Below are 27,606 nucleotides of genomic sequence, written 5' to 3' on the forward strand. Positions count from 1 at the left end.
GACTCCACACAAAAATCACTAGATCAAATAAATGAATTAAGCAAAGTAGCAAAATACAAGATTAACATCCAAAAATCAGTTGCATTTCTTTACACTAACAATGAAATATCAGAAAGGGAATGTAAAAAAAAATACCTTTTAAAATACCACCAAAAAAAATACTTCAGAGTAAACCTGACCAAGGAGGTGAAAGACTTACACGCTATCAACTACAAAACATTAATGAATTAAAAAGGATCCAAAGAAATGGAAAGATACCCCATACTCTTGGATTGGAAGAATTAATATTGTTAAAATGGCAATACTACCCAAAGCGATCTACAGATTTAATGCGATCCCTATCAAAATACCCATGACATTTTTCACAGAACTAGAACAATCAAAACTTTATATGGAACCATAGAAGACCCAGAATTGCCAAAGCAATCCTGAGGGAAAAAACAAAAGGAGGCATACCTCTCCCAGAGTTCAAACAATACTACAGAGCCACAGTAATCAAAACAATGTGGTATTGGTACAAAAACAGACATATGGATCAATGGACCAGAATAGAGAGCCCAGAAATAAACCTAGACACCTACAGGCAATTAATCTTCAACAAAGGAGACAAGAATATAAAATAGTAATAAGTCTCTTTAACATGTGGTGCTGGGAAAGTTGGACAGCTGCATGTAAGTCCGTGAAGTTAGAACACACCCTCACACCACGCAAAAAATAAACTCAAAATGGCTTAAAGACTTAAACATAAAACATGACACCATAAAACTTCTAGAACTTGACACCATAACACTTCTAAAACTTCTAGAATTTATTCTCTGACATAAATCATACCAATGTTTTCCTAGGTCAGTCTCCCAAGGCAACAGAAATAAAAATAAACAAACGGGACCATATCAAACTTACAAGCTTTTGCACAGCAAAGGAACCCATATAAAAATGAAAAGACAACCTACAGAATGGGAGAAAATATTTACAAATGATGCAATAGACAAGGGCTTAGTCTCCAAAATATACAAACTGCTTCTACAACTCAACAACAAAAACACAAACAACCCAATCGAAAAATGGGCCAAAGACCTTAATAGACATTTCTCCAAAGAAGACGTATGGATGGCCAGTAGACACATGAAAAGATGCTCAACATCACTAATTATTAGAGAAATGCAATTCAAAACTACAATGAGGTACCAACTCACACCAGTCAGAATGGCAGTCATTAAAAAGTCTACAAATAAATGCTGGAGAGGATGTAGACAAAAGGGAACCCTCCTACACTGCTGGTGGGAATGTAAGTTGGTACAGCCACTATGGAAAACAGTATGGAGATTCCTCAGAAAACTAAAAATAGAATTACCTTGTCATCTAGCAGTCCCACTCCTGGGAATGTACCCAAACAAAACTATAATTCAGAAAGATACATGCGCCCCTATGTTCACAGCAGCACTGTTGACAATAGCTAAAACATGGAAACAACCTAATGTCCACCAACAGATGAATGGATAAAGAAGATGTGGTACATATATACAATGGAGTACTACTCAGCCATAAAAAAGAACGAAATAATGCCATTTGCATCAACTTGGATGCAACTAGAGATTATCATACTAAGTAAGTCAGAAAGGGAAAGACAAATACCATATAATATCACTGATATGTGGAATCTAAAATATGGCACAAATGAACCTATCTACAAAACAGAAACAGGCTCGCAGACACAGAGAACAGACTTGTGGTTGCCAAGGGGGAGGGCATTGGGGGAGGGAAGGACTGGGAGTTTGGGATTAACAGATGTAAACTATTATAGATAGGATGGATAAACAAGGTCCTAATGTATATAACACAGGGAAGTATATCCAATCTCCTATTATAAACCATAATGGAAAAGAATATAAAAAAAGAATGCCTGTATGTGTACAACTGAGTCACTTTTGCTGAACAGCAGAGATTGGCATCATATTGTAAATCAACTACACTTAAATAAAAAAATAAAATTAAAAAATAAAAACAAAAATAAACAAATGAGACCGAATTAAACTTAAAAGCTTCTGCACAGCAAAGGAAACCATAAATTAAACGAAAAGACAACCCACAAAATGGGAGAAAATATTTGCAAACAAAGTGACTGACAGGGATTAATTTCCAAAATATACAAACAGCTCATGCAGCTCTATGTGAAAAAACAACAACAACAAAAACCAAACAACCCAATCCAAAAATGGGCAGAAGACCTAAATAGACATTTCTCCGAAGGAGACATACAGATGGCCAAAAAGCACATGAAAAGATGCTCAACATCACTAATTATCAGAGATATGCAAATCAAAACTACAGTAAGGTATCACCTACCACCGGTCAGAATGGCCATCATCAAAAAGTCTACAAACAGTTAAGTGCTGGAGAGGGTGTGGAGAAAAGGGAACCCTCCTACACTGTTGGTGGGAATGTAAATTGGTACAACCACTATGGAGAACAGTATGGAGGTTCCTTAAAAAACTAAAAATAGAACTACCATATGATCCAGCAATCCCATTCCTTGGCATATATCTGGAGAAAGACACAATTAGAAAATATTCATGCACCCCAATGTTCATTACAGCACTATTTACAACAGCCTAGACATGGAAGCAACCTAAATGGCCATTGACAGAGGAATGGATAAAGAAGATGTGGTACATATATACAATGGAATATTACTCAGCCATAAAAAAGAATAAAATAATGCCATTTGCAGCAACATGGATGAACCTAGAGATTATCACACTAAGTGAAGTAAGTCAGACTGAGAAAAACAAATATCATATGGTATGACTCATGTGGAATCTATTTTTTGAAAATGATACAGATGAACTTATTTACAAAACAGAAACAGACTTACAGGTATTGAAAACTTATGGTTATCAAAGGGGAAATGTGGGCAGGAGGGATAAATCAGGAGTTTGGGATTAATATACATACACTACTATATATAAGATAAATAACCAACAAGGACCTACTGTATAGCCCAGAGAACTGTACTCAATATTCTGTGATAACCTATATGAGAAAAGAATCTGAAAAAGAATGAATATATGTATATCTGAATCACTCTGCTGTACACCTGAAACTAACACAACATTGCAAATCAACTACACTCCAATAAAACTTTTTAAAGAAATTGCTAAAAATAATGGTCCCTCATATTTTTCTTTTTTAAGTAAGTTTTACTGAGATGTAATCCACATAGCATAGAATTCATCCTTTTAGAATGTGCAATTCAATAGTTTTTAGTATATTTACAAAGTTGTGCAACCAGCATCACTTATCTAATTTTAGAAAATTTCCCTCACCCCAGAAAGAAACCCTGTACCCCTTAGCAGTCAAACTCCATCCCCTCCTTCTCCTAGGCCCTGGCAACCACTAATGTACTTTTTTTTTTATTGGAGTATAATTGCTTACAATGGTGTGTTAGTTTCTGCTTTATAACAAAGTGCATCAGCTATACATATACATATATCCCCATATCGCCTCCCTCTTGCGTCTCCCTCCCACCCTCCTTATCCCACCCCTCTAGGTGGTCACAAAGCACCGAGCTGATCTCCCTGTGCTATGTGGCTGCTTCCCACTAGCTATCTATTTTACACTTGGTAGTGTATATATGTCCACGCCACTCTCTAACTTCGTCCCACCTTACCTTTCCCCCTCCCCGTGTCCTCAAGTCCATTCTCTACATCTGCGTTTTTATTCCTGTCCTGCCTCTAGGTTCTTCAGAATCTTTTTTTTTTTTGATTCTATATATATATGTTAGCATATGGTATTTGTTTTTCTGACTTACTTCACTCTGTATGACAGACTCTGGGTCTATCCACCTCACTACAAATAACTCAATTTTGTTTCTTTTTATGGCTGAGTAATATTCCATTGTATATATGTGCCACATCTTCTTTATCCATTCATCTGTCAGTGGACACTTAGGTTGCTTCCATGTCCTGGTTATTGTAAATAGAGCTGCAGTGAACATTGTGGTACATGACTCTTTTTGAATTATGGTTTTCTCTCCCTCCCTCATAATATTTAAATGAAATATTCAACTACATTACTGCAGTCTATTTTTAAGTGTTGAAAAGGATTTCCTAGAGTTATCTTACCACGTGAAGCATATGGTAAGTTTTGTTTCATATTCCTGACTGCATTTTCTCATTTCTCAGCCAAACAGGTAGGACTCGTGAGATCGCAGTGGCTTCCAGGAATTATACCCCATACACACGAGTCCTGGAGTTAACCATGAAGAAAACTCTGACTTAAGCACTTGGAGACGTGCACTTTTCACTGATGGACAAAGGCCCTGGAACCCTGCGGCTTGAAGTCTGGAAAGGGTGACTGTTGCTTCGTCCTATACACTGTTTAAGCTGCAGTGGAAACTGCTGAGGTTCTGATCCACTTCTTAAACATGAAGGAAAGTGGAGGGGGAGGGGGAAGGCAGGAGAGAGAGGTTTCAAGGTCATATTTCAAACACCCAACCAGTGTATGTACCCTGCTGTACTGGGCCGTCATTAGCTTTCCATGCGGACACTGAGTCCTATCAGGAGAATTTCCTCACTATTTTCTGTTTTACTAGACTTCGGCTGGGAGGAAATAAGGCATTACCTTGAAATTTCATGTTACTTATTGCCAGGATCATTTGTCACAGCATGAAGGTTTTATTTACCCGTAGAAGTATTAGAGGCGGTGTTTCTCTGCTACAGGGAAGCCTGTCCGCAGGAGTGCAGGCACATGGGGAAATGTGACGCTGGGAAGGAAGGGGCAGGTGCCAAGGACCTGTGCAGGGGTGTGGGAGCCTCGGCTGCAGCCGGTCCTCATGTGGGCAGACACGCTTCATTCTGACGTGCTAACCCCTTGGTTTACTTTGTGCCTTATGCCTTTAAGGGGCCAGCTGAAATCACTGTATTTATTCAACCTGTGATTTATTTTTTCTTTCTTTCTCACTTTAACTGAAAGAGAATTTTATATGTTGTGGAAATTTAATCACTTAATGTTTTTGATATTAATTGGTGTTTTTGTTAAAGGAATGAGTGATTTGTTCAAGCATGCTCTACTTTGATATTATAACCTATGTCACATGTTTAATAAATGCCATATATTTTGTTCTACTGATGCTATCATTGTGTGCCATCCATGACTGTGTAGAAGGGGTAGAGAACAGAATCGGGTTTTGGACTGTCCAGGTCAGGGCACCATAATCTTTCAATCAGTACAGTCCTTAGAATCATTTATAAACCATAAGAGAAGGTAGGTAGGTGTGTGTGTGTGTGTGTGTGTGTGTGTGTGTGTGTGTGTGTGTGTGTGTGTGTGTGTGTGTGTGTGTGTGTGTGTGTGTGTGTGTGTGTGTCTTTAAACGCTGAAATTTATCTAGTTAACCTACCTTCTAGAAACACTAAGATGCATTCATGTTTATAAAATTAAAAAAATCATTTTTACTTAAAAAAAAAAAATCATGCTCCCTTGTGCCCAAACTCTCTACCCCTTACTCCCCCGTTTAAAAAAAAAGCCAAAGAAAGAAAGCAAAGCAACTCAGTTGAGTAAATCACCACAAGTCAGGACAGTGTCAAGAGGAAAACGCATATTTTGAAACCAAATTTTTATTTAAATTGTGGTTGTGGGACCTTGGGCATGTCATCAAAGCTCTCTGAATATCAACTTCATGTTCTAAAAACTTGGGATAATCACACCTACCCGGTGCTCGCTTCGGCAGCACATATACTAAAATTGGACCAATGCAGAGAAGATTAGCATGGCCCCTGAGCAAGGATGACATGCAAATTCACGAAGCACTCCATATTTTTTCCACAAAGTAAACTTAAAATGGCTTTAGGACTTAAACATAAGACATGACACCATAAAACTTCTAGACGTGAACACAGGCAAAACATTCTCCAACATAAATCGTACCAATGTTTTCTTAGATCAGTCTCCCAAGGCAATAGAAATAAAAATAAACAAATGGGACCTAACCAAACTTACAAGCTTTTGCACAGCAAAGGAAACCATAAAAAAAACCCAAAAAGACAACTTACAGTATGGGAGAAAATATTTGCAAACAATGTGACCATTAAGGGCTTAATTTCCAAAATACACAAACAGCTCATACAACTCAATAACAAAAAAACAAACAACCCAATCCAAAAATGGGCAGAAGACCTAAATAGACATTTCTCCAAAGAAGAAACAAAGATAACCAATAGGCACTTGAAAAGATGCTCAACATCACCAATTATTAGAGAAATGCAAATCAAAACTACAATGAGGTACCAACTCACACCAGTCAGAATAGCCATCGTTAAAAATTCTACAAGTAACAAATGCTGGAGAGGGTGTGGAGAAAGGGAACCCTCCTACATTGTTGGTGGGAATGAAAGTTGCTGCAGCCACTATGGAAAATGGTGTGGAGATTCCTCAGAAAACTAAAAATAGAGTTACCATATGATCCAGCAATCCTATTCCTGGCCATATATCTGGACAAAACTATAATTCAAAAAGAAACATGCACCTCTATGTTCATAGCAGCACTATTCACAATAGCCAAAACATGGAAACGACCTAGGTGTCTATCAATAGATGGATAAAGAAGATACGGTACATATATACAATGGATTACTACTACTCAGTCATAAAAAAGAATGAAATAATGCCATTTGCAGCAACACGGATGCAACTGGAGATTATCATACTGAGTGAAGTAAGTTAGAAAGAGAAAGACAAATACCATATGATATCACTTACATGTGGAATCTAAAACATGACACAAATGAACCTATGAAACAGAATCTCGGACATAGAGAAGAGACTGGTGGTTGCCAAGGGGGAGGGCGTTGGGGGAGGGATGGAGTGGCAGGTTGGGGTTAGCAGATGTAAGCTTTTATACATAGAATGCACAAACAACAAGGTCCTACTGTATAGCACAGAGAACTATATTCAATATCCTACGATAAACCATAATGGAAAAGAATATATATATCTATAACTGAATCACTTTGCTGTATAGCAGTAATTAACACAACACTGTAAATCAACTACACTTCAACTCAAAAAAGGAAAATCACGCCTGATAGGCCAACGTGAGTGCCAACTGAGGTAGGTCACGCAGAGGCCTGGCCTGGGGATGGACGCAGAGGAGGGTGCTGCCATTCTGAGGTGTGTTTTAAAGCACTGTTGACTCCTGGCTACCTTCACTCTTTGAGCTGCTCTAGCATGAGAAACCGTTTCCTAGCGCAGCCCCAAGGAGGAGCATTTCAGGAAAAGGCAGGCCTTGGGACCAGGAGGTAGGGAAGCAGGACTCAGAGTGGCAGAAGGTATGGCAACCCCTGGGCCCTGGAGAAGCTGGTGTGGAAACAGATTCTAAATGAAACATGGCATAAAGAATGTCGGTTTTAATACAACAAAGACTGTTCTGCAAGCACTCCACATCACCGCCCCCGTCCCGTTTTTTCTTTTCTTAAAACAGTCAAAAAAAGGAAAAAAATTAGTGATTTTAAATTCAAAGGATGCCAGGGATCATTCCATAGCATTAAAGGTGTCCCTGGGCCCTTTATACTTTTATATATACCTTCAACATGTGGAGAATTTTAAAGATTATTTGAACTATTTAAAAAGACCACTGAAGAGACTTCCTCAGTGGTACAGACTTGAAACTGAAAAAAACCAGAGCTGATCCTTCTCAACCCTTTGTCAAAATTAGTGACACTCAACCCACCATCTGAAAGAGTGCCGTTTGTTCTTCAAGCTCCTCATAAGCACGGGTATCGTGTAGAACTAGGGGAATGATCTCTAATATTACACAGCAAATTTATCTAACTGAAATGAAAAACAGCAGTGTGTTAAGTTTTTTTTTAAAAAATGTATTCCTATGATAATGCCTCAATTAATATTCTCATTCCAATCCTTCCAGACTTTCTTAAACACACCCCCCTCCCCCATTCATTTTGTTTTAGCACACATAGGACCCTATACTGAGAAGCAGAATCGTGGTATTCAGGAACGTGGGCTCTGGAGACTGTTTCAGCTTAGTCACTAGTGTGTGGCTTGAGCACAGAACCTCTTTGAGTCCCTGTAAAATGGGATCAGTGACAGTTCTTTCTCAACTGTCACTGTGTGCAGATTAAATGAGCTAATATCTGTCGAGTTCTTAGAATAGTGCTTGGCACATAGTAAGCACTTAGTAAGTGCTACCTATTGTCACTACATACTTTTGTAACCACATATATAATCACTTACATATCATTCTATATAGATACAGATGTATAGAGCTACACCACTATTTCTTACAGCTAGCTGGATTCCAGTTTATTGAGGTACTATGGTTTACTTGACCTATCCCCTGATGTTGGAATTTTGGAGGCTGTCTTTACTCTTTTTAAAGCAATCCTCTGCTGAACCGTCTTGTACACGTCTTTGTACACTTGCCTAGGATAAATTCCTAGAAGAGGAATCGCTGGGTCACAAGTTAGGCACATTTAAGTCTTTTCATGTACGTGGTTCCAACTTGGCCTCTGGAAATTGGAGTCCACTGAAAGCTCTCACCAACAGTATGAGGATGTTCTTTCCTGACTCCGTTGCCAACACTGGGAGTGAGAAATGAAGGTGTGTATAAAATTGCCTGCTTTACGCAGGCACGCCCCCCCAAACAGGCAGTGAATAAAGTTCCTTCAGGATATTGCCTTTGGATACCTGAGCTGGGGACCGTGCAGGTGTGAGATGCAGGCCTTTAAGTGTCCTCAGGGCCCAGAGAGTACCGGGCAGCCGAATGGAAATAGGACTGGGCTTACTTAGAAGAAGCTGGTGTCCCAGTCAGAAGCAAGAGTCAGCCATTGGGACAAAAAATTCAGGCCACGTGCCTGACATGGGGTTTGAGTCTGGGTGGCACATGCCCCAGAGGGTTCCTTTCAGGGCTAGCTGGGAAGAGAGGAACATTTGGGAAGTCTCTGGAGTTTGGTGATGTGACACGGTCTCCCCGACAGAGGGTGCACCAACCAAGACTGGACCTGAGCTGGTCCACGTGTCTGTCTACTCTGGGCACCCTCTTTCTCCCCACCAAATGCCATTGGCCTGCTCCAGGAGTTCTAGGGTGGTCCCCAAGACAGAGGGTGGGGTGAGGGGTGTGACAGGAAGGGCAGGATTCCTTCCTGTCCTACTTCAGGCCACATCAGACCATAGTGATCTCCCTGACATCCAGACTCAGAGGCCAGTTCAGTTCAAGCAGTGCATGCCAGGTGCTGGGGACACACAGATGTGTACCCTCAATACCCTCATCCTCATCGAAAATTATTCCCAGTGAGTCTGTCTCCTCCTAGTCTTTGATGTCTCTGAATCCCAGGGGTACTTTTTTCCTGCTCCCCTCTTTTCTACTCTCACATCAAAAGACTGACCATCGTGTCCATTTCCTTTCTCTTCATCCATGTAAGCTCCTTAGGGGCAGTTTCCTATAAAGGAGGGGACTCATTCCACACCTCAATAAGCATGGAGAAATCTACAAATGAAAAGTATCCAGAAGGAGGCTTCGCTGGGGGAAGTAAAGGAGACCAAGAGTTACGGACCTAGGCACAGCATGCAAGCAGTCAATCTTCATAGCAGTTCTGTGTAGAAAATGTCACTACCACCATTTTGTGGTTAAGGAAATGGAAACTCAAAGAGAGATGAAAATTGCCTGAAACCACCCAGGCCCGTCTGATTCCAGAACAGGGGTGGGAAGCCTGGAGTCGGTATTGCCACTAAATTGCAATACTCCCTTGGGCGGGTCACCTCTGCTCTCAGGTGCAGGGCTCCCATGAGCAGCTCTGCCTAGGAAGGAAATGGAATTCCACCCGCCCCCACCCCCCCGCCCCGCCGAGGCCTGCTGTGATGATCATGCGAAGCAGCATGGGAAAAGTTTCCAGCACTGCGCCAGAGACATGCCTACAATCGATACCAACAACTGACCCCTGCTATTGGTACTAGTCACTACTGTGAAGGAGGTGTTGCACATGAATATTTTTAAACCCAAGGATTTCCTCTTATTGGACACACATTAGAGACAATGAATAATGCTTACTTGTGAGTAGGATTGTGCAGAAGGAAAGTAGGGCAAAAAAAAAAAATTGTGTCTGGATAAACATAAGATTAAATAAACCATAGACTCCTTTTCCTTATATGGAAATTTGAGAATAACTCACTTGACTTTGTCAGAGGAGGACAAGCCCCAAAGAAAGACTGGAGATATGTTTCTGGAAAGAGAGACCAGAGGCAAAGAGACCACAGGGAGACGGCTGCAAAGTTTGGAGGTAATTTGTTAGGCAGGATTAGATTACTAATACATGGTATGAAGTATAAATCAAAGAGGTTTTTGCATATGGATGTCCAATTAATTGTTTTAGCACCATTTGTTGAAAAGACTACCCATTTTCCACTGAATTGCCCTTGTACCATTGTTGGAAATCAACTGCCCATACATGCATAGGTCTATTTCTATACACTCTGTTATACTGATCTAGTTGTCTATCTTAACACCAGTCCCACACTCTCTTGATTACCGTAGCTTTATCTTAAGCCCTTGAAGTCAGGTAGTATAGGCTTTTCAACTCTGTTCTTTTTCAAAGTTGTTTTGGCTATTCTAGGACCTTTGAATTTCCATATGAATTTTACAGTCTGTCAGTTTCTACCTATGGGCTGCTGGAATTCTGACTGACACTGCACTGAATAGATAGATCCCCAAGGAGAAAACCAAGACCCACTGCTGAGTATCAGGCCAGCTTGCAGCTGGTGGGACTAGGTGAGCTCCTGAATGCTGGGGCTGCTTCTCTCTTCTTCAGTTGGGAAGGTACCAGGTAAAAACTTCCATAATGTATTCAGATGAAGGTATAGTATAATCTTTGTGGAATTCTGAACAAAATATTATAAGAAACATTAATTTGTGCCCAAAGGCCATAAAACTGATGTAATTTGAATGCAATAAAATATAAATAAATGGCAAACAGTTCTTAGGGGTTTTCTCTTAATTTTTCAACACATACTTTTGAGTTTTAACATACAGCATTTACAGCATTCACCTTCCTGAATTAGGGGTGTGGGGGGCTGAGAAATAATTAGTAGGCAATTTTTTGGCCCTGGGACTTCTCTTGTAAATGTTTTCTTTGGCAGCCATTCTCTTGAGAACAGGAAGTTACTCTCTTGTTACAGATTTAAGACTTTTCTGAGCCAAATAACAGAAAGCTGGATTAGTTCTGAAATGAAGGGGGAAAAAAACAACTCTTGGCTCTTGCTGGAGATTAATGACATCTTGCAAATATTTTAATTCTCCCTTTTACCCTCTAACTTGCCACCTCCTAAACAATGCATGTTCAGCCTGAAAAATCTTAACTGGTCACTTTGTGGCCCAACCCTAAAATAAAATATCTTTATGGTACCCACAAATTTATTTAAACATTTTTGGAGGGCTGGGGGAAGGAAATAAGGGCTGTCTCAAGTTGACCTTTTTTATCACAAAATCCCAATACGGAATTTAAAACAGAAAATGTAGTTGTAAAGATGCTAATGTTTCTACAGTAATCATAAAGATTCATAATTTTCTTTGACCTTTTAAAATGGCTTTTGCTATAGATAAAAATGTTCAATCAAGCTTTGTAAACAAACTCTATATATTATTAGAGATGCTTGCAAACAATTTCTTAGCAATTGTTCAAAATAACAAGATTATATCCTTTGACTAGAGCATTTATTAGTCTGACTACAAATCATGCTAACTGGTTTTTTCCAGAAAAGGTTCAGTTCTTTTGAATTAATATCCACTTTTTACACTTGATTCTAGCAAAAACAAACCGCGCCCCCCAAAACCAAACTTGCAATATCAATGAAGTTTACAATCTGTGGGGACATTAACTCTATGAATCACCTGACAACCATTTGTAGGGATTCCTTTTTTGGGGGGGGGCGGGAGGGCTGCACCGCACAACATGCAGGATCTTAGTTCCCTGATCAGGGATCGAACCCGTGCCCCCTGCAATGGAAGCGTGGAGTCCTAACCATTGGACTGCCAAGGAATTCCCTGTAGAGATTCTTAAAACACAGAAGGCCTTAGGAAAACAGATTTAGAGGTAAAGAACACCTTCCTATAACAAGTGATCTAGGAAGTGATTGAGAAGTTTCCATGGTATCACAGTCATCCTTCAGTATCAAGAGAAGGTGGGGGAATTGGTTCCAGGCCCCATATTCCCACAAATACCAAAATCCACAGATGCTCAAGCCTGTTATATAAAATGGTGTAGTATTTGCATAAACTTATGCACATTTTCTCGTATAATTTAAATCATCTCTAGATTATTTACATACCTAATACAATGTAAATGCTTTGTAAATAGTTTCCCACTCACAGGCAAATTCAAGTTTTGCTTTTCGGAACTTTCCAGAATTGTTTTTTCTTTTTCTGAATATTTTGGTTCCAAGGTTTGTTGAATCCGTGGATGTGGAACCCACATATATGGATGACTGACTGTAATTGCAGCCTCTCAAAAAAAAAAAAGAGTTGGCCCACATTTTTCATTTATACTTGCATCACACACCCAAATGTCCTGGTGCCCAGGAAGTTTGCATCAAGGTGGCAAGGGTCAAAAAAAAAGGTGGCAAGGGTCTGTGGTAGGATAATGGGGGTGAGTGGCTGGTGGCAGGAAGAGGCAAGAAGGGTGCTCACCAGGATTATAAGTACATGTCCATCTTAAAGTCACTCAAATTCATTATTTTGAAAAACTCTGTGCTGCTGAGCAAATTCATCTGTAGATTGGATGTGGCCAAAGACCCGGAATCTGCAACCCTTTATTTACATTATCTAATGTTTTTCTTTCTGTGCATTATAAAGAAAATACTTATTCCTTCAAACCACCTTTTTCTCCAGTCAGCTTGAAGTGATGTTCCTCCCACATCATTCATTACCCTTTGTCTGTCTTCTGCTATTTTGACAACTTCAGGTTTTTTTAACCTTATAAACAATCTTAAATTACTCAGAGCTGTCATCCATTAGATATAAAAATTAAATTAAGCCCAAGAATTCTAGGTGATGGAAAACATGATCCAGTCCCACAAGATACGGGCAACCACAGGAGTCCAGCAAAGGTTGATAATACCCTAAACTTCATCAATGTTGGATGACTATTTATTTAAAGGGAGCTACCTGCTTCCTGGTTTACTGCATACCAAATATTTCTTCAACATTTATGAACTTAAATAGATGCAGATGTTGTCAAAGAATAACATCAGTCATCCTCGAATACTATAATTTAAGCACTGAAATGCACCTTGGAGTTTGTCTGGTTCAATACCCTCATTTTAAATGGGAGAAAACTGAGGCCTGGGGAAATTAACTGGCCACAAAGTTAGCGGTACACAAACCCTCTCCTCCCAAAATCATGGCTGGAGATTGACAAATTTCACCACCACCCCTTCACTTCTCTGGTCTGGATCACCTTTACTCTCTATATACTATGCTTGACTATTCTCTCCTCCAAATTTTGGAGAAGAAAATCAAGGATGACATTTTTTTCCTTGGTCATTCTCCCAACTCTATATTATATGGGCATCCTTTGCTCCTTTTCTCCTATTCCCCCTAGCTGAAGCTTTTCAGAGCTAGCTGTGTTCTTTTTCATGCAAGCCAGAAAATTAAAGGTGACCAGATACTTGATTCCGGCCAGGTCTCATGAGAGGAGAAGGGTGGTCAGTTTTCTCTAAGTCCATTTTGCTGCCGATCACCAGTTTCTTTATTTTATGGCCTCTGATGTACATCAGATTCCAAAGAGTGAGACATACAGTGTGCCAGCATTGTGGTAGAGACCTGGTTCTACTTTCCCTCCACTAACAGCACAACTCTCAAATCCCTCTCCCATGAAACTTGAAAGGAAATTATTAAATTTCACCCTTTAGTGACTTTGCAAATTACCTCCCTTAAACAATGTACAGGATATTTTATGAAGAATCTTAGACATTCTCAATGTACAGGGAACTATATTCAATATCCAATATGATAAACCATAATGGAAAAGAATATGGAAAAGTATATATAACTGAATCACTTTGCTGTACAGCAGAAATTAACACAACATTGTAGATCAACTATCCTTCAATAAAATGTAAAAAAAGAAAAAAAAAAGATTGTCTCCTAATGGGAGAGGGAGGAGGAGGAGCCTCAGCTACAGGGTCTGTATATTCTGTACCACACAGCAGTACATGTGAGCTTTCAAGGACTTTTTTTTTCTGATTTGTGAGTTTATTCATATGAAAAATCATAGAAAGGTGTTATTCAATCACCATTAGTCACATATCTAACCATTAATCTTCATTAATGTTGCTAATTACAAAGTAAATCACCTGAACTTTAGAGAATCAAACATTTAATTTTTTTTCCTGAATTCTCTCTTCACATGCTAACAAAAATATCATAAACCACTGTGATGGCCTGAAATGGGAAATTTGTCACCAAACAACACTCAACCATGTGAAACTCTGAAGAGATAAGAATTCTTTCCCTTTGACTTGAACCTTATTTGGCTGGAATTTTCTCACCAGAGTCTTCCTATTTTTTTTCCATGGGCAACTGCCCCCTTGATTAATCCCATTTCCCTCAGTCTTAGTTTTTCCAAGCAGCTGAGCAAACAAAGATGCAGGCAGCCATTTTAACGTACTTCCTCCCTCAAGCCCTCTGGGATGGGCCAGTCTGTTCATCCTGTTCATAAACCAATGGCCTGAATGTGCTTGGAGAAAGCAGCAAAGATCTTCTGTCAGGATTAATTTTAATAGCCCACAGTCTGTCACTGGGGAATCACAGCCCTGGTAATTGGCTTTAAATTACTATTTGCTGATAAAGAGGGAGATATGAGCTGAAAATTTGGTTCCTCATTTCAAACAGTTTGGATAACTAATGCAAGAATTTACTTTTAGTGTGGAGTGCATGCACTTTACAGCCTAAACCCTTGGGTAGCTGAAGAAAACCTTTTGTTGCAGTGGGATCACACTGAAATACAAAGAGGAGAAATGTGACATTTTATAGAAGTATAGAATTTTAGAACTGGAAGGGAAATGAATCTGTGAATTCTGCAGATGGCTTCACAGGCGAATTCTATCAAACATTTAGAGAGGAGCTAACACCTATCCTTCTCAAACTATTCCAAAATATAGCAGAGGGAGGAACACTCCGAAATTTGTTCTACGAGGCCACCATCACCCTGATACCAAAACCAGACAAAGATATCACAAAAAAAGAAAATTACAGACCAATATCACTGATGAACATAGATGCAAAAATCCTCAACAAAATACTAGCCAACAGAATCCAAAAACGCATCAAAAGGAACATACACCATGATCAAGTGGGATTTGTCCTAGGAATGCAAGGATTCTTCAATATACACAAATCAATGTGATACACAATATTAACAAATTAAGGAATAAAAACGATATGATCATCTCAATAGATGCAGGAAAAGCTTCTGACAAAATTCAACACCCATTTATGATAAAAAACTACCCAGAAAATGGGCACAGAGGGAACCTACCTCAACATAATAAAGCCCATATATGACAAACCAACAGCTAATATCATTCTCAATGGTGAAAAACTGAAAGCATTTCCACTAAGATCATGAACAATATAAGGATGTCCACTCTCGCCACTGTTATTCGACGTAGTTTTGGAAGTCCTAGCCACGGCAATCAGAAGAAAAAGAAATAAAATGAATACAAACTGGAAAAGAAGAAGTAAAACTGTCACTGTTTGCAGATGACATGATACTATACATAGAAAATCTTAAAGATGCCACCAGAAAACTACTAGAGCTAATCAATGAATTTGGTAAACTTGCAGGATACAAAATTAATGCACAGAAATCTCTTGTATTCCTATACACTAACAACGATAGATCAGAAAGAGAAATTAAGGAAACAATCCTATTCACCATCGCAACAAAAAGAATAAAATACCTAGGAATAAACCTACCTAAAGAGGCAAAAGACCTGTACTCAGAAAACAATAAAACACCCATGAAAGAAATCAAAGATGACATAAACACATGGAGAAATACACCATGTTCTTGGATTGGAAGAATCAGTATTGTGAAGATGACTATACTACCCAAAGCAATCTACAGATTCAATGCAATCCCTATCAAATTACTTATGGCATTCATCACAGAATTAGAAAAAACAATTTTACAGTTTGTATGGAAACACGAAAGATCTCAAAGAGCCAAAGCAATCTTGAGAAACAAAAACGGAGCTGGAGGAATCAGGATCCCCGACTCCAAACTATACTACAAAGCTATAGTAATCAAGACAGTATGGTACCAGCACAAAAACAGAAAAATAGATCAATGGTACAGTAATAGAAAGCCCAGAGATAAACCCACGCACATGTAGTCACCTAATTTATGACAAAGGAGGCAAGAACATACAATGGAGAAAAGACAGCCTGTTCAATAAGTGGTGCTAGGAAAACTGGACAGCTACATTTAAAAGAATGAAATTAGAACACTCCCTAACACCATACACAAAAATAAACTCAAAGTGGATTAAAGGTGTAAATGTTAAGACTGGACACTATAAAACTCTTAGAGGAAAACATAGTAAAAACACTCTTTGACATAAACCACAGCAGGATCTTTTTTGACTCACCTCCTAGAGTAATGAAAATAAAAACAAAATTAAACAAATAGGACCTAATTAAACTTAAAAACTTTTGCACAGTGAAGGAAACCATAAACAAGACCCTCAGAATGGGAGAAAATATTTGCAAAGGAAGCAACAAAGGATTAATCTCCAAAATATACAAATAGCTCATTGAGCTCAATATCAAAAAAACAACCCAATCAAAAACTGGGCAGAAGATTTAAATAGACATCTCTCCAAGGAGGACATAAGGTGGCCAAGGGGCATACGAAAGGATGCTCAACATCACTAATTATTAGAGAAATACAAATCAAAACTACACTGAGGTATCACCTCACACCAGTCAGAATGGCCATCATCAAAAAGTCTACAAACAATAAATGCTGGAGAGGGTGTGGAGAAAAGCGAACCCTCCTGCGCTGTTGGTGGGAATGTAGATTGATACAGCCACTATGGAGAACAGTGTGGAGGTTCCTTAAACACTAAAAATAGAACTACCATACGACCCAGCAATCCCACTACTGGGCATATACCCTGAGAAAACCATAATTCAAAAGGACACATGTACCCCAATGTTCACTGCAGCACTATTTACAATAGCCAGGTCATGAAAACAACCTGAATGTCCAACGACAGATGAATGGATAAAGAAGATGTGGTACAGAGGATCGGTGCCAACTGGCACTCACCAGCCCGAGAGGCTTCTCTGCTCCCCCGCCGGGGCTGGCGGGGCTGGGAGTTGAGGCTCAGGCTTCAGTCGGAGCGCAAGGAGAGGACTGGGGTTGGCGGCGTGAACACAGCCTGCAGGGGGTTAGTGTGCCACGGCTGGCCGGGAGGGAGTCCGGGGAAAAGTCTGGACCTGCCAAAGAGGCAAGAGACTTTTTCTTCCCTCTTTGTTTCCTGGTGCGCGAGGAGAGGGGATTAAGAACGCTTCTTAAAAGGAGCTCCAGAGACGGGTGCGAGCCGCGGCTAAAAGCGCGGACCCCAGAGACAGGCATGAGACACTAAGGCTGCTGCTGCCTCCACCAAGGGGCCTGTGTGAAAGCACAGGTCACTATCCATGCCCCCCTTCCGGGGAGCCTGTGCAGCCCGCCACTGCCAGGGTCCCGGGATCCAGGGACAACTCCCCCGGGAGAACGCACGGCGCGCCTCAGGCTGGTGCAACGTCACGCCGGCCTCTGCCACCGCAGACTCGCCCTGCACTCCGTGCCCCTCCCTCCCCCCCGGCCTGAGTGAGCCAGAGCCCCCGAATAAGCAGCTCCCTTAACCCCGTCGTGTCTGAGCAAAGAACAGACGCCCTCCGGCGACCTACACGCAGAGGCGGGGCCAAATCCAAAGCTGAGCACCTGAGAGCTGTGAGAACAAAGAAGACAAAGGGAAATCTCTCCCAGCAGCCTCAGAAGCAGATTAAAGCTCCACAATCAGTTTCATGTACCCTGCATCTGTGGAATACATGAACAGACAACGAATCATCCCAAATTAAGGAGGTGGACTTTGAGAGCAACATTTATGATGTTTTCCCCTTTTCCTTTTTATCTGTGTGGATGAAAGGCTCTTGATGCTGCAGCCAGGAGTCAGTGCTGTGCCTCTGAGGTGGGAGAGCCAACTTCAGGACACTGGTCCACAAGAGACCTCCCAGCTCCACATAATATCAAATGGCAAAAATCTCCCAGAGATCTCCATCTCAACACCAGCACCCAGCTTCACTCAACGACCAGCAAGCTACAATGCTGAACATCCTATGCCAAACAACTAGCAAGACAGGAACACAACCCCACCCATTAGCAAACAGGCTGCCTAAAATCATAATAAGTCCACAGACACCCCAAAACACACCACCAGACGTGGACCTGCCCACCAGAAAGACAAGATCCAGCCTCATCTACCAGAACACAGGCACTAGTCCCCTCCACAAGGAAGCCTACACAACCCACTGAACAAACCTTAGCCACTGGGGACAGACACCAAAAACAATGGGAACAATGAACCTGCAGCCTGCAAAAAGGAGACCCCAAACACAGTAAGATAAGCAAAATGAGAAGACAGATAAACACACAGCAGATGAAGGAGCAAGATAAAAACCCACCAGACCTAACAAATGAAGAGGAAATAGGCAGTCTACCTGAAAAAGAATTCAGAATAATGATAGTAAAGATAATCCAAAATCTTGGAAATAGAATAGACAAAATGCAAGAAACATTTAACAAGGACCTAGAGAACTAAAGATGAAACAAACAACGATGAACAACACAATAAATGAAATTAAAAATACTCTAGATGTGATCAATAGCAGAATAACTGAGGCAGAAGAACGGATAAGTGACCTGGAAGATAAAATAGTGGAAATAACTACTGCAGAGCAGAATAAAGAATGAAAAGAACTGAGGACAGTCTCAGAGACCTCTGGGACAACATCAAATGCACCAACATTCGAATTATAGGGTTTCCAGAAGAAGAAGAGAAAAAGAAAGGGACTGAGAAAATATTTGAAGAGATTATAGTTGAAAACTTCCCTAATATGGGAAAGGAAATAGTTGATGAAGTCCAGGAAGCACAGAGAGTCCCATACAGGATAAATCCAAGGAGAAATACACCAAGACACATATTAATCAAACTGTCAAAAATTAAATACAAAGAAAACATATTAAAAGCAGCAAGGGAAAAACAACAAAACACACAAGAGAATCCCCATAAGGTTAACAGCTGATCTTTCAGCAGAAACTCAGCAAGCCAGAAGGGACTGGCAGGACATATTTAAAGTGATGAAGGAGAAAAACCTGCAGCCAAGATTACTCTACCCAGCACGGATCTCATTCAGATTTGATGGAGAAATTAAAACCTTTACAAACAAGCAAAAGCTGAGAGAGTTCAGCACCACCAAACCAACTCTACAACAACTGCTAAAGGAACTTCTCTAGGCAAGAAACACAAGAGAAGTAAAGGACCTACAATAACGAACCCAAAACAATTAAGAAAATGGGAATAGGAACATACATATCGATAATTACCTTAAATGTAAATGGACTGAATGCTCCCACCAAAACACACAGATTGGCTGAATGGATACAAAAACAAGACCCATATATATGCTGTCTACAAGAGACCCACTTCAGACCTAGAGACACATACAGACTGAAAGTAATGGGATGGAAAAAGTTATTTCATGCAAATGGAAACCAAAAGAAAGCCGGACTAGCAATTCTCATATCAGACAAAATAGACTTTAAAATAAAGACTATTAGAAGAGACAAAGAAGGACACTACATAATGATCAAGGGATTGATCCAAGAAGAAGATATAACAATTGTAAATATTTATGCACCCAACATTGGAGCACCTCAATACATAAGGCAAATACTAACAGCCATAAAAGGGGAAATTGACAGTAACACATTCATAGTAGGGGACTTTAACACCCCACTTTCACCAACGGACAGATCATCCAAAATGAAAATAAATAAGGAAACACAAGTTTTAAATAATACATTAAACAAGATGGACTTAATTGATATTAATAGGACATTCCATCCAAAAACAACAGAATACACATTTTTCTCTAGTGCTCATGGAACATTCTGCAGGATAGATCATATCTTGGGTCACAAATCAAGCCTTGGTAAATTTAAGAAAATTGAAATTGTATCAAGTATCTTTTCCGACAACAACGCTATGAGACTAGATATCAATTACAGAAAAAGATCTGTAAAAATACAAACACATGGAGGCTAAACGATATACTACTTAATAACGAAGTGATCACTGAAGAAATCAAAGAAGAAATTAAAAAATACCTAGAAACAAATGACAATGGAGACATGATGATCCAAAATCTATGGGATGCAGCAAAAGCAGCTGTAAGAGGGCAGTTTATAGCAATACAATCCTACCTTAAGAAACCGGAAACATCTCAAATAAACAACCTAACCTTGCGCCTAAAGCAATTAGAGAAAGAAGAACCAAAAAAACCCAAGTTAGCAGAAGGAAAGAAATCATAAAAATCAGATTAAAAATAAATGAAAAAGAAACGAAGGAAATAATAGCAAAGATCAATAAAACTAAAAGCTGGTTGTTTGAGAAGATAAACAAAATTGATAAACCATTAGCCAGACTCATCAAGAAAACAAGGGAGAAGACTCAAATCAATAGAATTACAAATGAAAAAGGAGAAGTAACAACTGACACTGCAGAAATACAGAAGATCACGACAAATTACTACAAGCAACTCTATGCCAATAAAATGGACAATCTGGAAGAAATGGACAAATTCTTAGAAATGCACAACCTGCCAAGACTGAATCAGGAAGAAATAGAAAATAAGAACAGACCAATCACAAGCACTGAAATTGAAACTGTGATTCAAAATCTTCCAACAAACAAAAGCCCAAGGCCAGATGGCTTCACAGGCGAATTCTTTCAAACATTTAGAGAAGCGCTAACACCCATCCTTCTCAAACTCTTCCAAAATATAGCAGAGGGAGGAACACTCCCAAACTCATTCTACGAGGCCACCATCACCCTGATACCAAAACCAGACAAGGATGTTACAAAGAAAGAAAACTACATGCCAATATCACTGATGAACATAGATGCAAAAATCCTCAACAAAATACTAGCAAACAGAATCCAACAGCACATTAAACGGATCATACACCATGATCAAGATGGGTTTATTCCAGGAATGCAAGGATTCTTCAATTTACGCAAATCAATCAACGTGATACACTATATTAACAAATTGAAGGAGAAAAACCATGCGATCATCTCAATAGATGCAGAGAAAGCTTTCGACAAAATTCAACACCCATTTATGACAAAAACCCTGCAGAGAGTAGGCATATACGGAACTTTCCTCAACATAATAAAGGCCATATATGACAAACCCACAGCCGACATCGTCCTCAATGGTGAAAAACTGAAAGCATCTCCACTAAGATCAGGAACCAGACAAGGTTGCCCACTCTCACCACTCTTATTCAACATAGTTTTGGAAGTTTTAGCCACAGCAATCAGAGAAGAAAAGGAAATAAAAGGAATCCAAATCGGAAAAGAAGAAGTAAAGCTGTCACTGTTTGCAGATGACATGATACTATACATAGAGAATCCTAAAGATGCTACCAGAAAACTACTAGAGCTAATCAATGAATTTTGTAAAGTTGCAGGATACAAAATTAATGCACAGAAATCTCTGGCATTCCTATACACTAATGATGAAATATCTGAAAGTGAAATCAAGAAAACACTCCCATTTACCAGTGCAACAAAAAGAATAAAATATCTAGGATTAAACCTACCTAAGGAGACAAAAGACCTGTATGCAGAAAATTATAAGACACTGATGAAAGAAATTAAAGATAATACAAATAGATGGAGAGATATACCATGTTCTTGGATTGGAAGAATCAACATTGTGAAAATGACTCTACTATCCAAAGCAATCTACAGATTCAATGCAATCCCTATCAAACTACCACTGGCATTTTTCACAGAACTAGAACAAAAAATTTCACAATTTGTATGGAAACACATAAGACCCCGAATAGCCAAAGCAATCTTGAGAACGAAAAACGGAGCTGGAGGAATCAGGCTCCCTGACTTCAGACTATACTACAAAGCTATAGTAATCAAGACAGTATAGTACTGGCACAAAAACAGAAAGATAGATCAATGGAACAGGACTGAAAACCCAGAGATAAACCCACGCACATATGGTCACCTTATCTTTGATAAAGGAGGCAGGAATGTACAGTGGAGAAAGGACAGCTTCTTCAATAAGTGGTGCTGGGAAAACTGGACAGCTACATGTAAAAGTATGAGATTAGATCACTCCCTAACACCATATACAAAAATAAGCTCAAAATGGATTAAAGACCTAAATGTAAGGCCAGAAACTATCAAACTCTTAGAGGAAAACATAGGCAGGATATTCTATGACATAAATCACAGCAAGATCCTTTTTGACCCACCTCCTAGAGAAATGGAAATAAAAACAAAAATAGACAAATGGGACCTAATGAAACTTCAAAGTTTTTGCACAGCAAAGGAAACCATAAACAAGACCAAAAGACAACCCTCAGAATGGGAGAAAATATTTGCAAATGAAGCAACTGAAAAAGAATTAATCTCTAAAATTTATAAGCAGCTCATGCAGCTCAATAACAAAAAAACAAACAACCCAATCCAAAAATGGGCAGAAGACCTAAATAGACATTTCTCCAAAGAAGACATACAGATGGCCAACAAACACATGAAAGAATGCTCAACATCACTAATCATTAGAGAAATGCAAATCAAAACTACAATGAGATATTATCTCACACTGGTTAGAATGGCCATCATCAAAAAATCTAGAAACAATAAATGCTGGAGAGGGTGTGGAGAAAAGGAACACTCTTGCACTGCTGGTGGGAATGTGAATTGGTACAGCCACTATGGAGAACAGTATGGAAGTTCCTTAAAAAACTACAAATAGAACTACCATATGACCCAGCAATCCCACTACTGGGCATATACCCTGAGAAAACCATAATTCAAAAAGAGTCATGTACCAAAATGTTCATTGCAGCTCTAGTTACAATAGCCCGGAGATGGAAACAACCTAAGTGTCCATCATCGGATGAATGGATAAAGAAGATGTGGCAGACATATAAACAACGGAGTATTACTCAGCCATAAAAAGAAATGAAATTGAGCTATTTGTTATGAGGTGGATAGACATAGAGTCTGTCATACAGAGTGAAGTAAGTCAGAAGGAGAAAGACAAATACCGTATGCTAACACATATATATGGAATTTAAGAAAAAAAATGTCATGAAGAACCTAGGGTAAGACAGGAATAAAGACACAGACCTACTAGAGAATGGACTTGAGGATATGGGGAGGGGGAAGGGTAAGCTGTGACAAAGCGAGAGAAAGGCATGGACATATATATACACGCTACCAAACGTAACGTAGATAGCTAGTGGGAAGCAGCAGCATAGCACAGGGAGATCAGCTCGGTGCTTTGTGACCGCCTGGAGGGGTGGGATAGGGAGGGTTGGAGGGAGGGAGACACAAGAGGGAAAAGATATGGGAACATATGCATATGTATAACTGATTCACTTTGTTATAAAGCAGAAACTAACACAATTGTAAAGCAATTATGCTCCAATAAAGATGTAAAAAAAAAAAGATGTGGTACATATATACAATGGAATATTAGCCATAAAAAGGAACGAAACTGGGTCATTTGTAGAGATTGTGGATGAACCTAGAGTCTGTCACAGAATGAAGTAAGCCAGAAAGAGAAAAATATCGTATGTTAACGCATATATGTGGAATCTAGAAAAATGGTACAGATGAACATATTTGCAGGGCACGAATAGAGATGCAGACATAGAGAACAGACATGTGCACACGGTGGGGGGGGAAGGGGAGGGTGGGACGAAGTGGGTAATTAGGATTGACATATATACACTACCATGTGTACAACAGATAGCTAATGGGAGCATGCTATAAAGCACAGGAAGCTCAGCTCAGTGTTCTGTGACGACCGAGATGGGGGGGGGAGGGAGGTCTGAGAGGGAGGGGATATATGTATACATATAGCTGATTCACTTCGTTGTACAGCAGAAACTAACACAACATTGTAAAGCAATTATACTTAAATAAAATACTTTTTAAATAAAATTTAAAAATCTTTCAGTTAAAAAGATAAAAAGCACAGAAAGTAAAAAAAAAAAAAGAATTTACTTTTAATGTGGAGTACATGCACTTTACAGCCTAAACCCTTGGGTCGCTGAGGAAAACCTTTTGTTGCGGTGGGATCACAGAGAAATACAAAGAGAGGAAATGTGACATTTTGTAGAAGTATAGAGCTGGAAGGGAAATAAATTTGTGAATTCCTCAGCATAGAGCTTCCTATGAGGCTTTCTGTTTCTGATATCTGTGCAGAGAAATGGATTCCCCTTATTGCCCCTTCCACTTTTTTCTCTCCCTCTCTACCAAGTCCTTTCTCTTTCCTTTTTTTTTTTTTCACTGTTTTTCTCATACCCAATCCCAATTGCCTGTTCCTTCCCCTACTTTCTGTTCCGAACTGGCCAGGCTCCTGTCAGTTATTTGTGAAATTCTGTGCTGAAGGACAGAAAGATGAGGCAGCTGGCAAGACTGGTCCATGGAGAAAGCACTTTGGGGGACTGACTGGAAGAGGAGGGTTGGTAAATGGTACACAGGTGTCAGCCATCGTTCAATTAAGTCTTGGGTTTACCACTCTTGATTAATTTTTCATTAGCTATGGTTGCTATGGACTTGACTCAAAGTTCAGCATGTTCCATTTCCACATGGATGCTTAAGAAAAACCACATTCTCACACACACACACGAAAATAGAATTTGTTTCATAGTTGTTTATGACCCTTGGTTTTCATCTCTTCTCCATGTGCTCAGCATGTACCAGGGCAGAGCAAAAGTGAGCCTTCCCTCTCCTCAGTCAGCTCTCTCACCCTGAAGGCCAGTCATCAATCAAGCCTTGATTTTCCTAACATTGATGAGATTGGGCTCTGTATTAGTCAGGGTTCATCAGAGTAAAAGATCCAATAGTGTGTGTTTTTTTGTGTATTTACAATTCTATCAGCCATTATGAGAGAGAGAGAGAGACAGAGAGAGAGAGACAGAGAGACAGAGAGAGAGAGAGGGAGGGAGAGAGAGAGGGAGGGAGAGAGAGGGAGAGAGGGAGAGAGAGAGAGAGAGACAGAGAGACAGAGAGAAACAGAGAGGGAGGGAGAGGGAGGGAGAGGGAGGGAGAGGGAGGGAGAGGGAGGGAGGGGGAGGGAGGGAGAGGGAGGGAGAGGGAGGGAGAGGGAGGGAGAGGGAGGGAGAGGGAGGGGGAGGGGAGGGAGGGATTCATTTTAAGGAACTGGCTCAGGTAATTATCACTGCAGGGCAGACCAGCAGGTTAGAGGCCCAGGAACTTGCAGTTCAAGTCTGAAGGCTATCTGCTGGCAGAATTCCTTCTTGCTCGCGGGAGGTCAATCTTTGTTCTCTTAAGGGCTTCAGCTGATCAGCTGAGTCCCATGCATATTATAGGAGGCGATCTGATTTACTACTCTAAGTCCACCGATTTGAATATTAATCTCAGCAAAAAAACCACTTTCACAGAAACATCTAGAATAAAGTTGGAACAAATTTCTTCACTTGCTAAGCCTCTTGGTTAGTGATTAGAGAACTAGACAGTTGGTGCACCCGTTGTTAGGAATTCGGATTTGTATTATAACTTTAAGTCCTAAGTTATGTTGTGTAAAAGATTCTGTCCCGTACCACTGAAAATATTTTCACAGTAATTATGGTTAACGTTTATATTAAAAGCTTAAGATCTGTATATATAGAAGGGTATTTCATTAAGAAGGGGAATATGGGGGAAACGCAGAGAGAAAAATTGAGAGGGAGATTCTATTAGTTAGTACCTGCTATATGCAATAGGGGAGATAGAAAAGCACAAATATAGCTCCTTGACAGAATTCCCTGACTTCACAAGTTTGTCAGGAAAGAAATCACCATGCACAATACAACTGGAGAAGCATAATATGTTCTAAGCACTACAGTTATGCTCAGAGAGCAATCTGGGTTGGAATAATCTAAGAAGGTTCAGGGAGAAGGTGAGACTTGAGCTAAGATTTATAATGAGCTAGGGGAAAAGGGACAGCCTTCCACAAAACGAAAACAGCTGGCGGCAAAATTCTGAGGCTTGAGAGAAAGCATCCTTCCTTTGAGGGCACCTGTGGCCCAGGATCAGATGGGGGAATAAAGGCCTTCAGCTGCAGTCCAGGGACAGGGTAAGAAAGGCTTTGGGGGAGCTTGTCAGGGGACTGCTATCTGACAAGGGCCTTACTCAAGTACTTCTCATTTAGCTTGGGATGGAGCAGGTTACTGAAATTCTGGGCTTCAAAGCAGGGTTTATGTTGAGAATTTTGATACACTAAACTGATCAGAATGGACTAGATTGCAAGGATACAGAAATGGCTTCAGCTGTGCTCCCTCAAGTCGCTTCAGATTTTATCTAGCCTTCTGTCTGGGAGGGAATTGCTTGTTTATTATAGCACCATACAAAGGACAGAGAAAATGTAAATTTTCCATATCAAAGAAGGGGGAGACTGGTGTTGGAGGTTATAGGGTCTTTCAAACCTCCCAGTGGATATCTATTATGACTATAGCATGCTTCCCACTATTTTCTTTGGGACACAGCTCTCCTTGCTGAACTATAAAGAGAAGGTAAGAGCCAGGTGTGATGCTTATTATACTGCTTTCTTCAACAGCCTAAAAAACTTTCTCACAATTTGGAAGAAGGAGATTTTCAAACTGGTGTGGTAGAAGGAGCACCTAGGCATTTGTGTCTAAAATCTGATGTTCTCACTTAATAGTTTTGTGCCCTGGGAAAACTTCAGTTTTTGTGCCTTTGTTTTTCTATAGGCAAAATAGGGAACTGTGAAAGAAAGGTTCTCCACTGGCTTGTACAGCATCTCCCACCCCCATCACCTCTTGTGGGGCTTTGCAATCCTGTGTGTGTGTCGGGGAGGGTTGCGTTTTAATCGTGTGTGTGTGCGTGTGCGTGTGCGCGCGTCGGGGAGGGGTGCGTTTTGTATTCTTATGAGGAGTGCCAAAGCAACTAGTGGGCAGAAGCCAGACACCAAGTATCCTGCAATGCCTGAGGCAGTCCGCAAACGAAGAAAAGTCCTGCTCCAAAAGCCACAGAACCCCATTAAGAAACGCTCATGGTCCCTAAGGGTCCTTCCAACTTTAACATTTGAGGACTTCACTAAGCCTTGCACTTGGACGGCCACGCCAAAGGCCAGGGCCTCCCGTGCCCGGCACATCCCCCAACCTCACCAACTGCTAACCAAATCATCACTCAGGCTTCCACATGTATTTCACTTCTCGGAGATACCTTCCCTGGTGCCTGTTGCCGTCTTATAACTCTATTGTTTGA

At 40.1% G+C, this 27,606-nt stretch overlaps 1 protein-coding gene, 1 long non-coding RNA gene and 1 other non-coding gene across 13 annotated transcripts in view; 2 read left to right on the plus strand and 1 right to left on the minus strand.

The window, feature by feature from the left end:
* MYZAP (myocardial zonula adherens protein) overlaps window positions 1–5,126 on the plus strand; it is a 136,286-nt gene extending 131,160 nt beyond the window's left edge. For all 5 annotated transcript variants that reach the window (XM_060150769.1, XM_060150754.1, XM_060150759.1 and 2 more), the window contains one exon: window positions 4,185–5,126. In XM_060150769.1, the coding sequence (XP_060006752.1) occupies window positions 4,185–4,281 (97 nt within the window). In that variant the 3' untranslated portion in view covers window positions 4,282–5,126. The remainder of the gene's footprint in view (window positions 1–4,184) is intronic.
* Window positions 1–27,606, minus strand: part of LOC132521289 (uncharacterized) — a 74,254-nt gene that overhangs the window by 46,470 nt on the left and 178 nt on the right. The window lies entirely within an intron of this gene.
* Window positions 5,713–5,819, plus strand: LOC132504467 (U6 spliceosomal RNA). Its single transcript, XR_009534896.1, has one exon. It is a non-coding gene; the product is annotated as a U6 spliceosomal RNA (small nuclear RNA).

The sequence above is a fragment of the Lagenorhynchus albirostris genome, chromosome 1 (assembly GCF_949774975.1).
Source record: "Lagenorhynchus albirostris chromosome 1, mLagAlb1.1, whole genome shotgun sequence".
Classification (NCBI taxonomy): Eukaryota; Metazoa; Chordata; class Mammalia; order Artiodactyla; family Delphinidae; genus Lagenorhynchus; species Lagenorhynchus albirostris.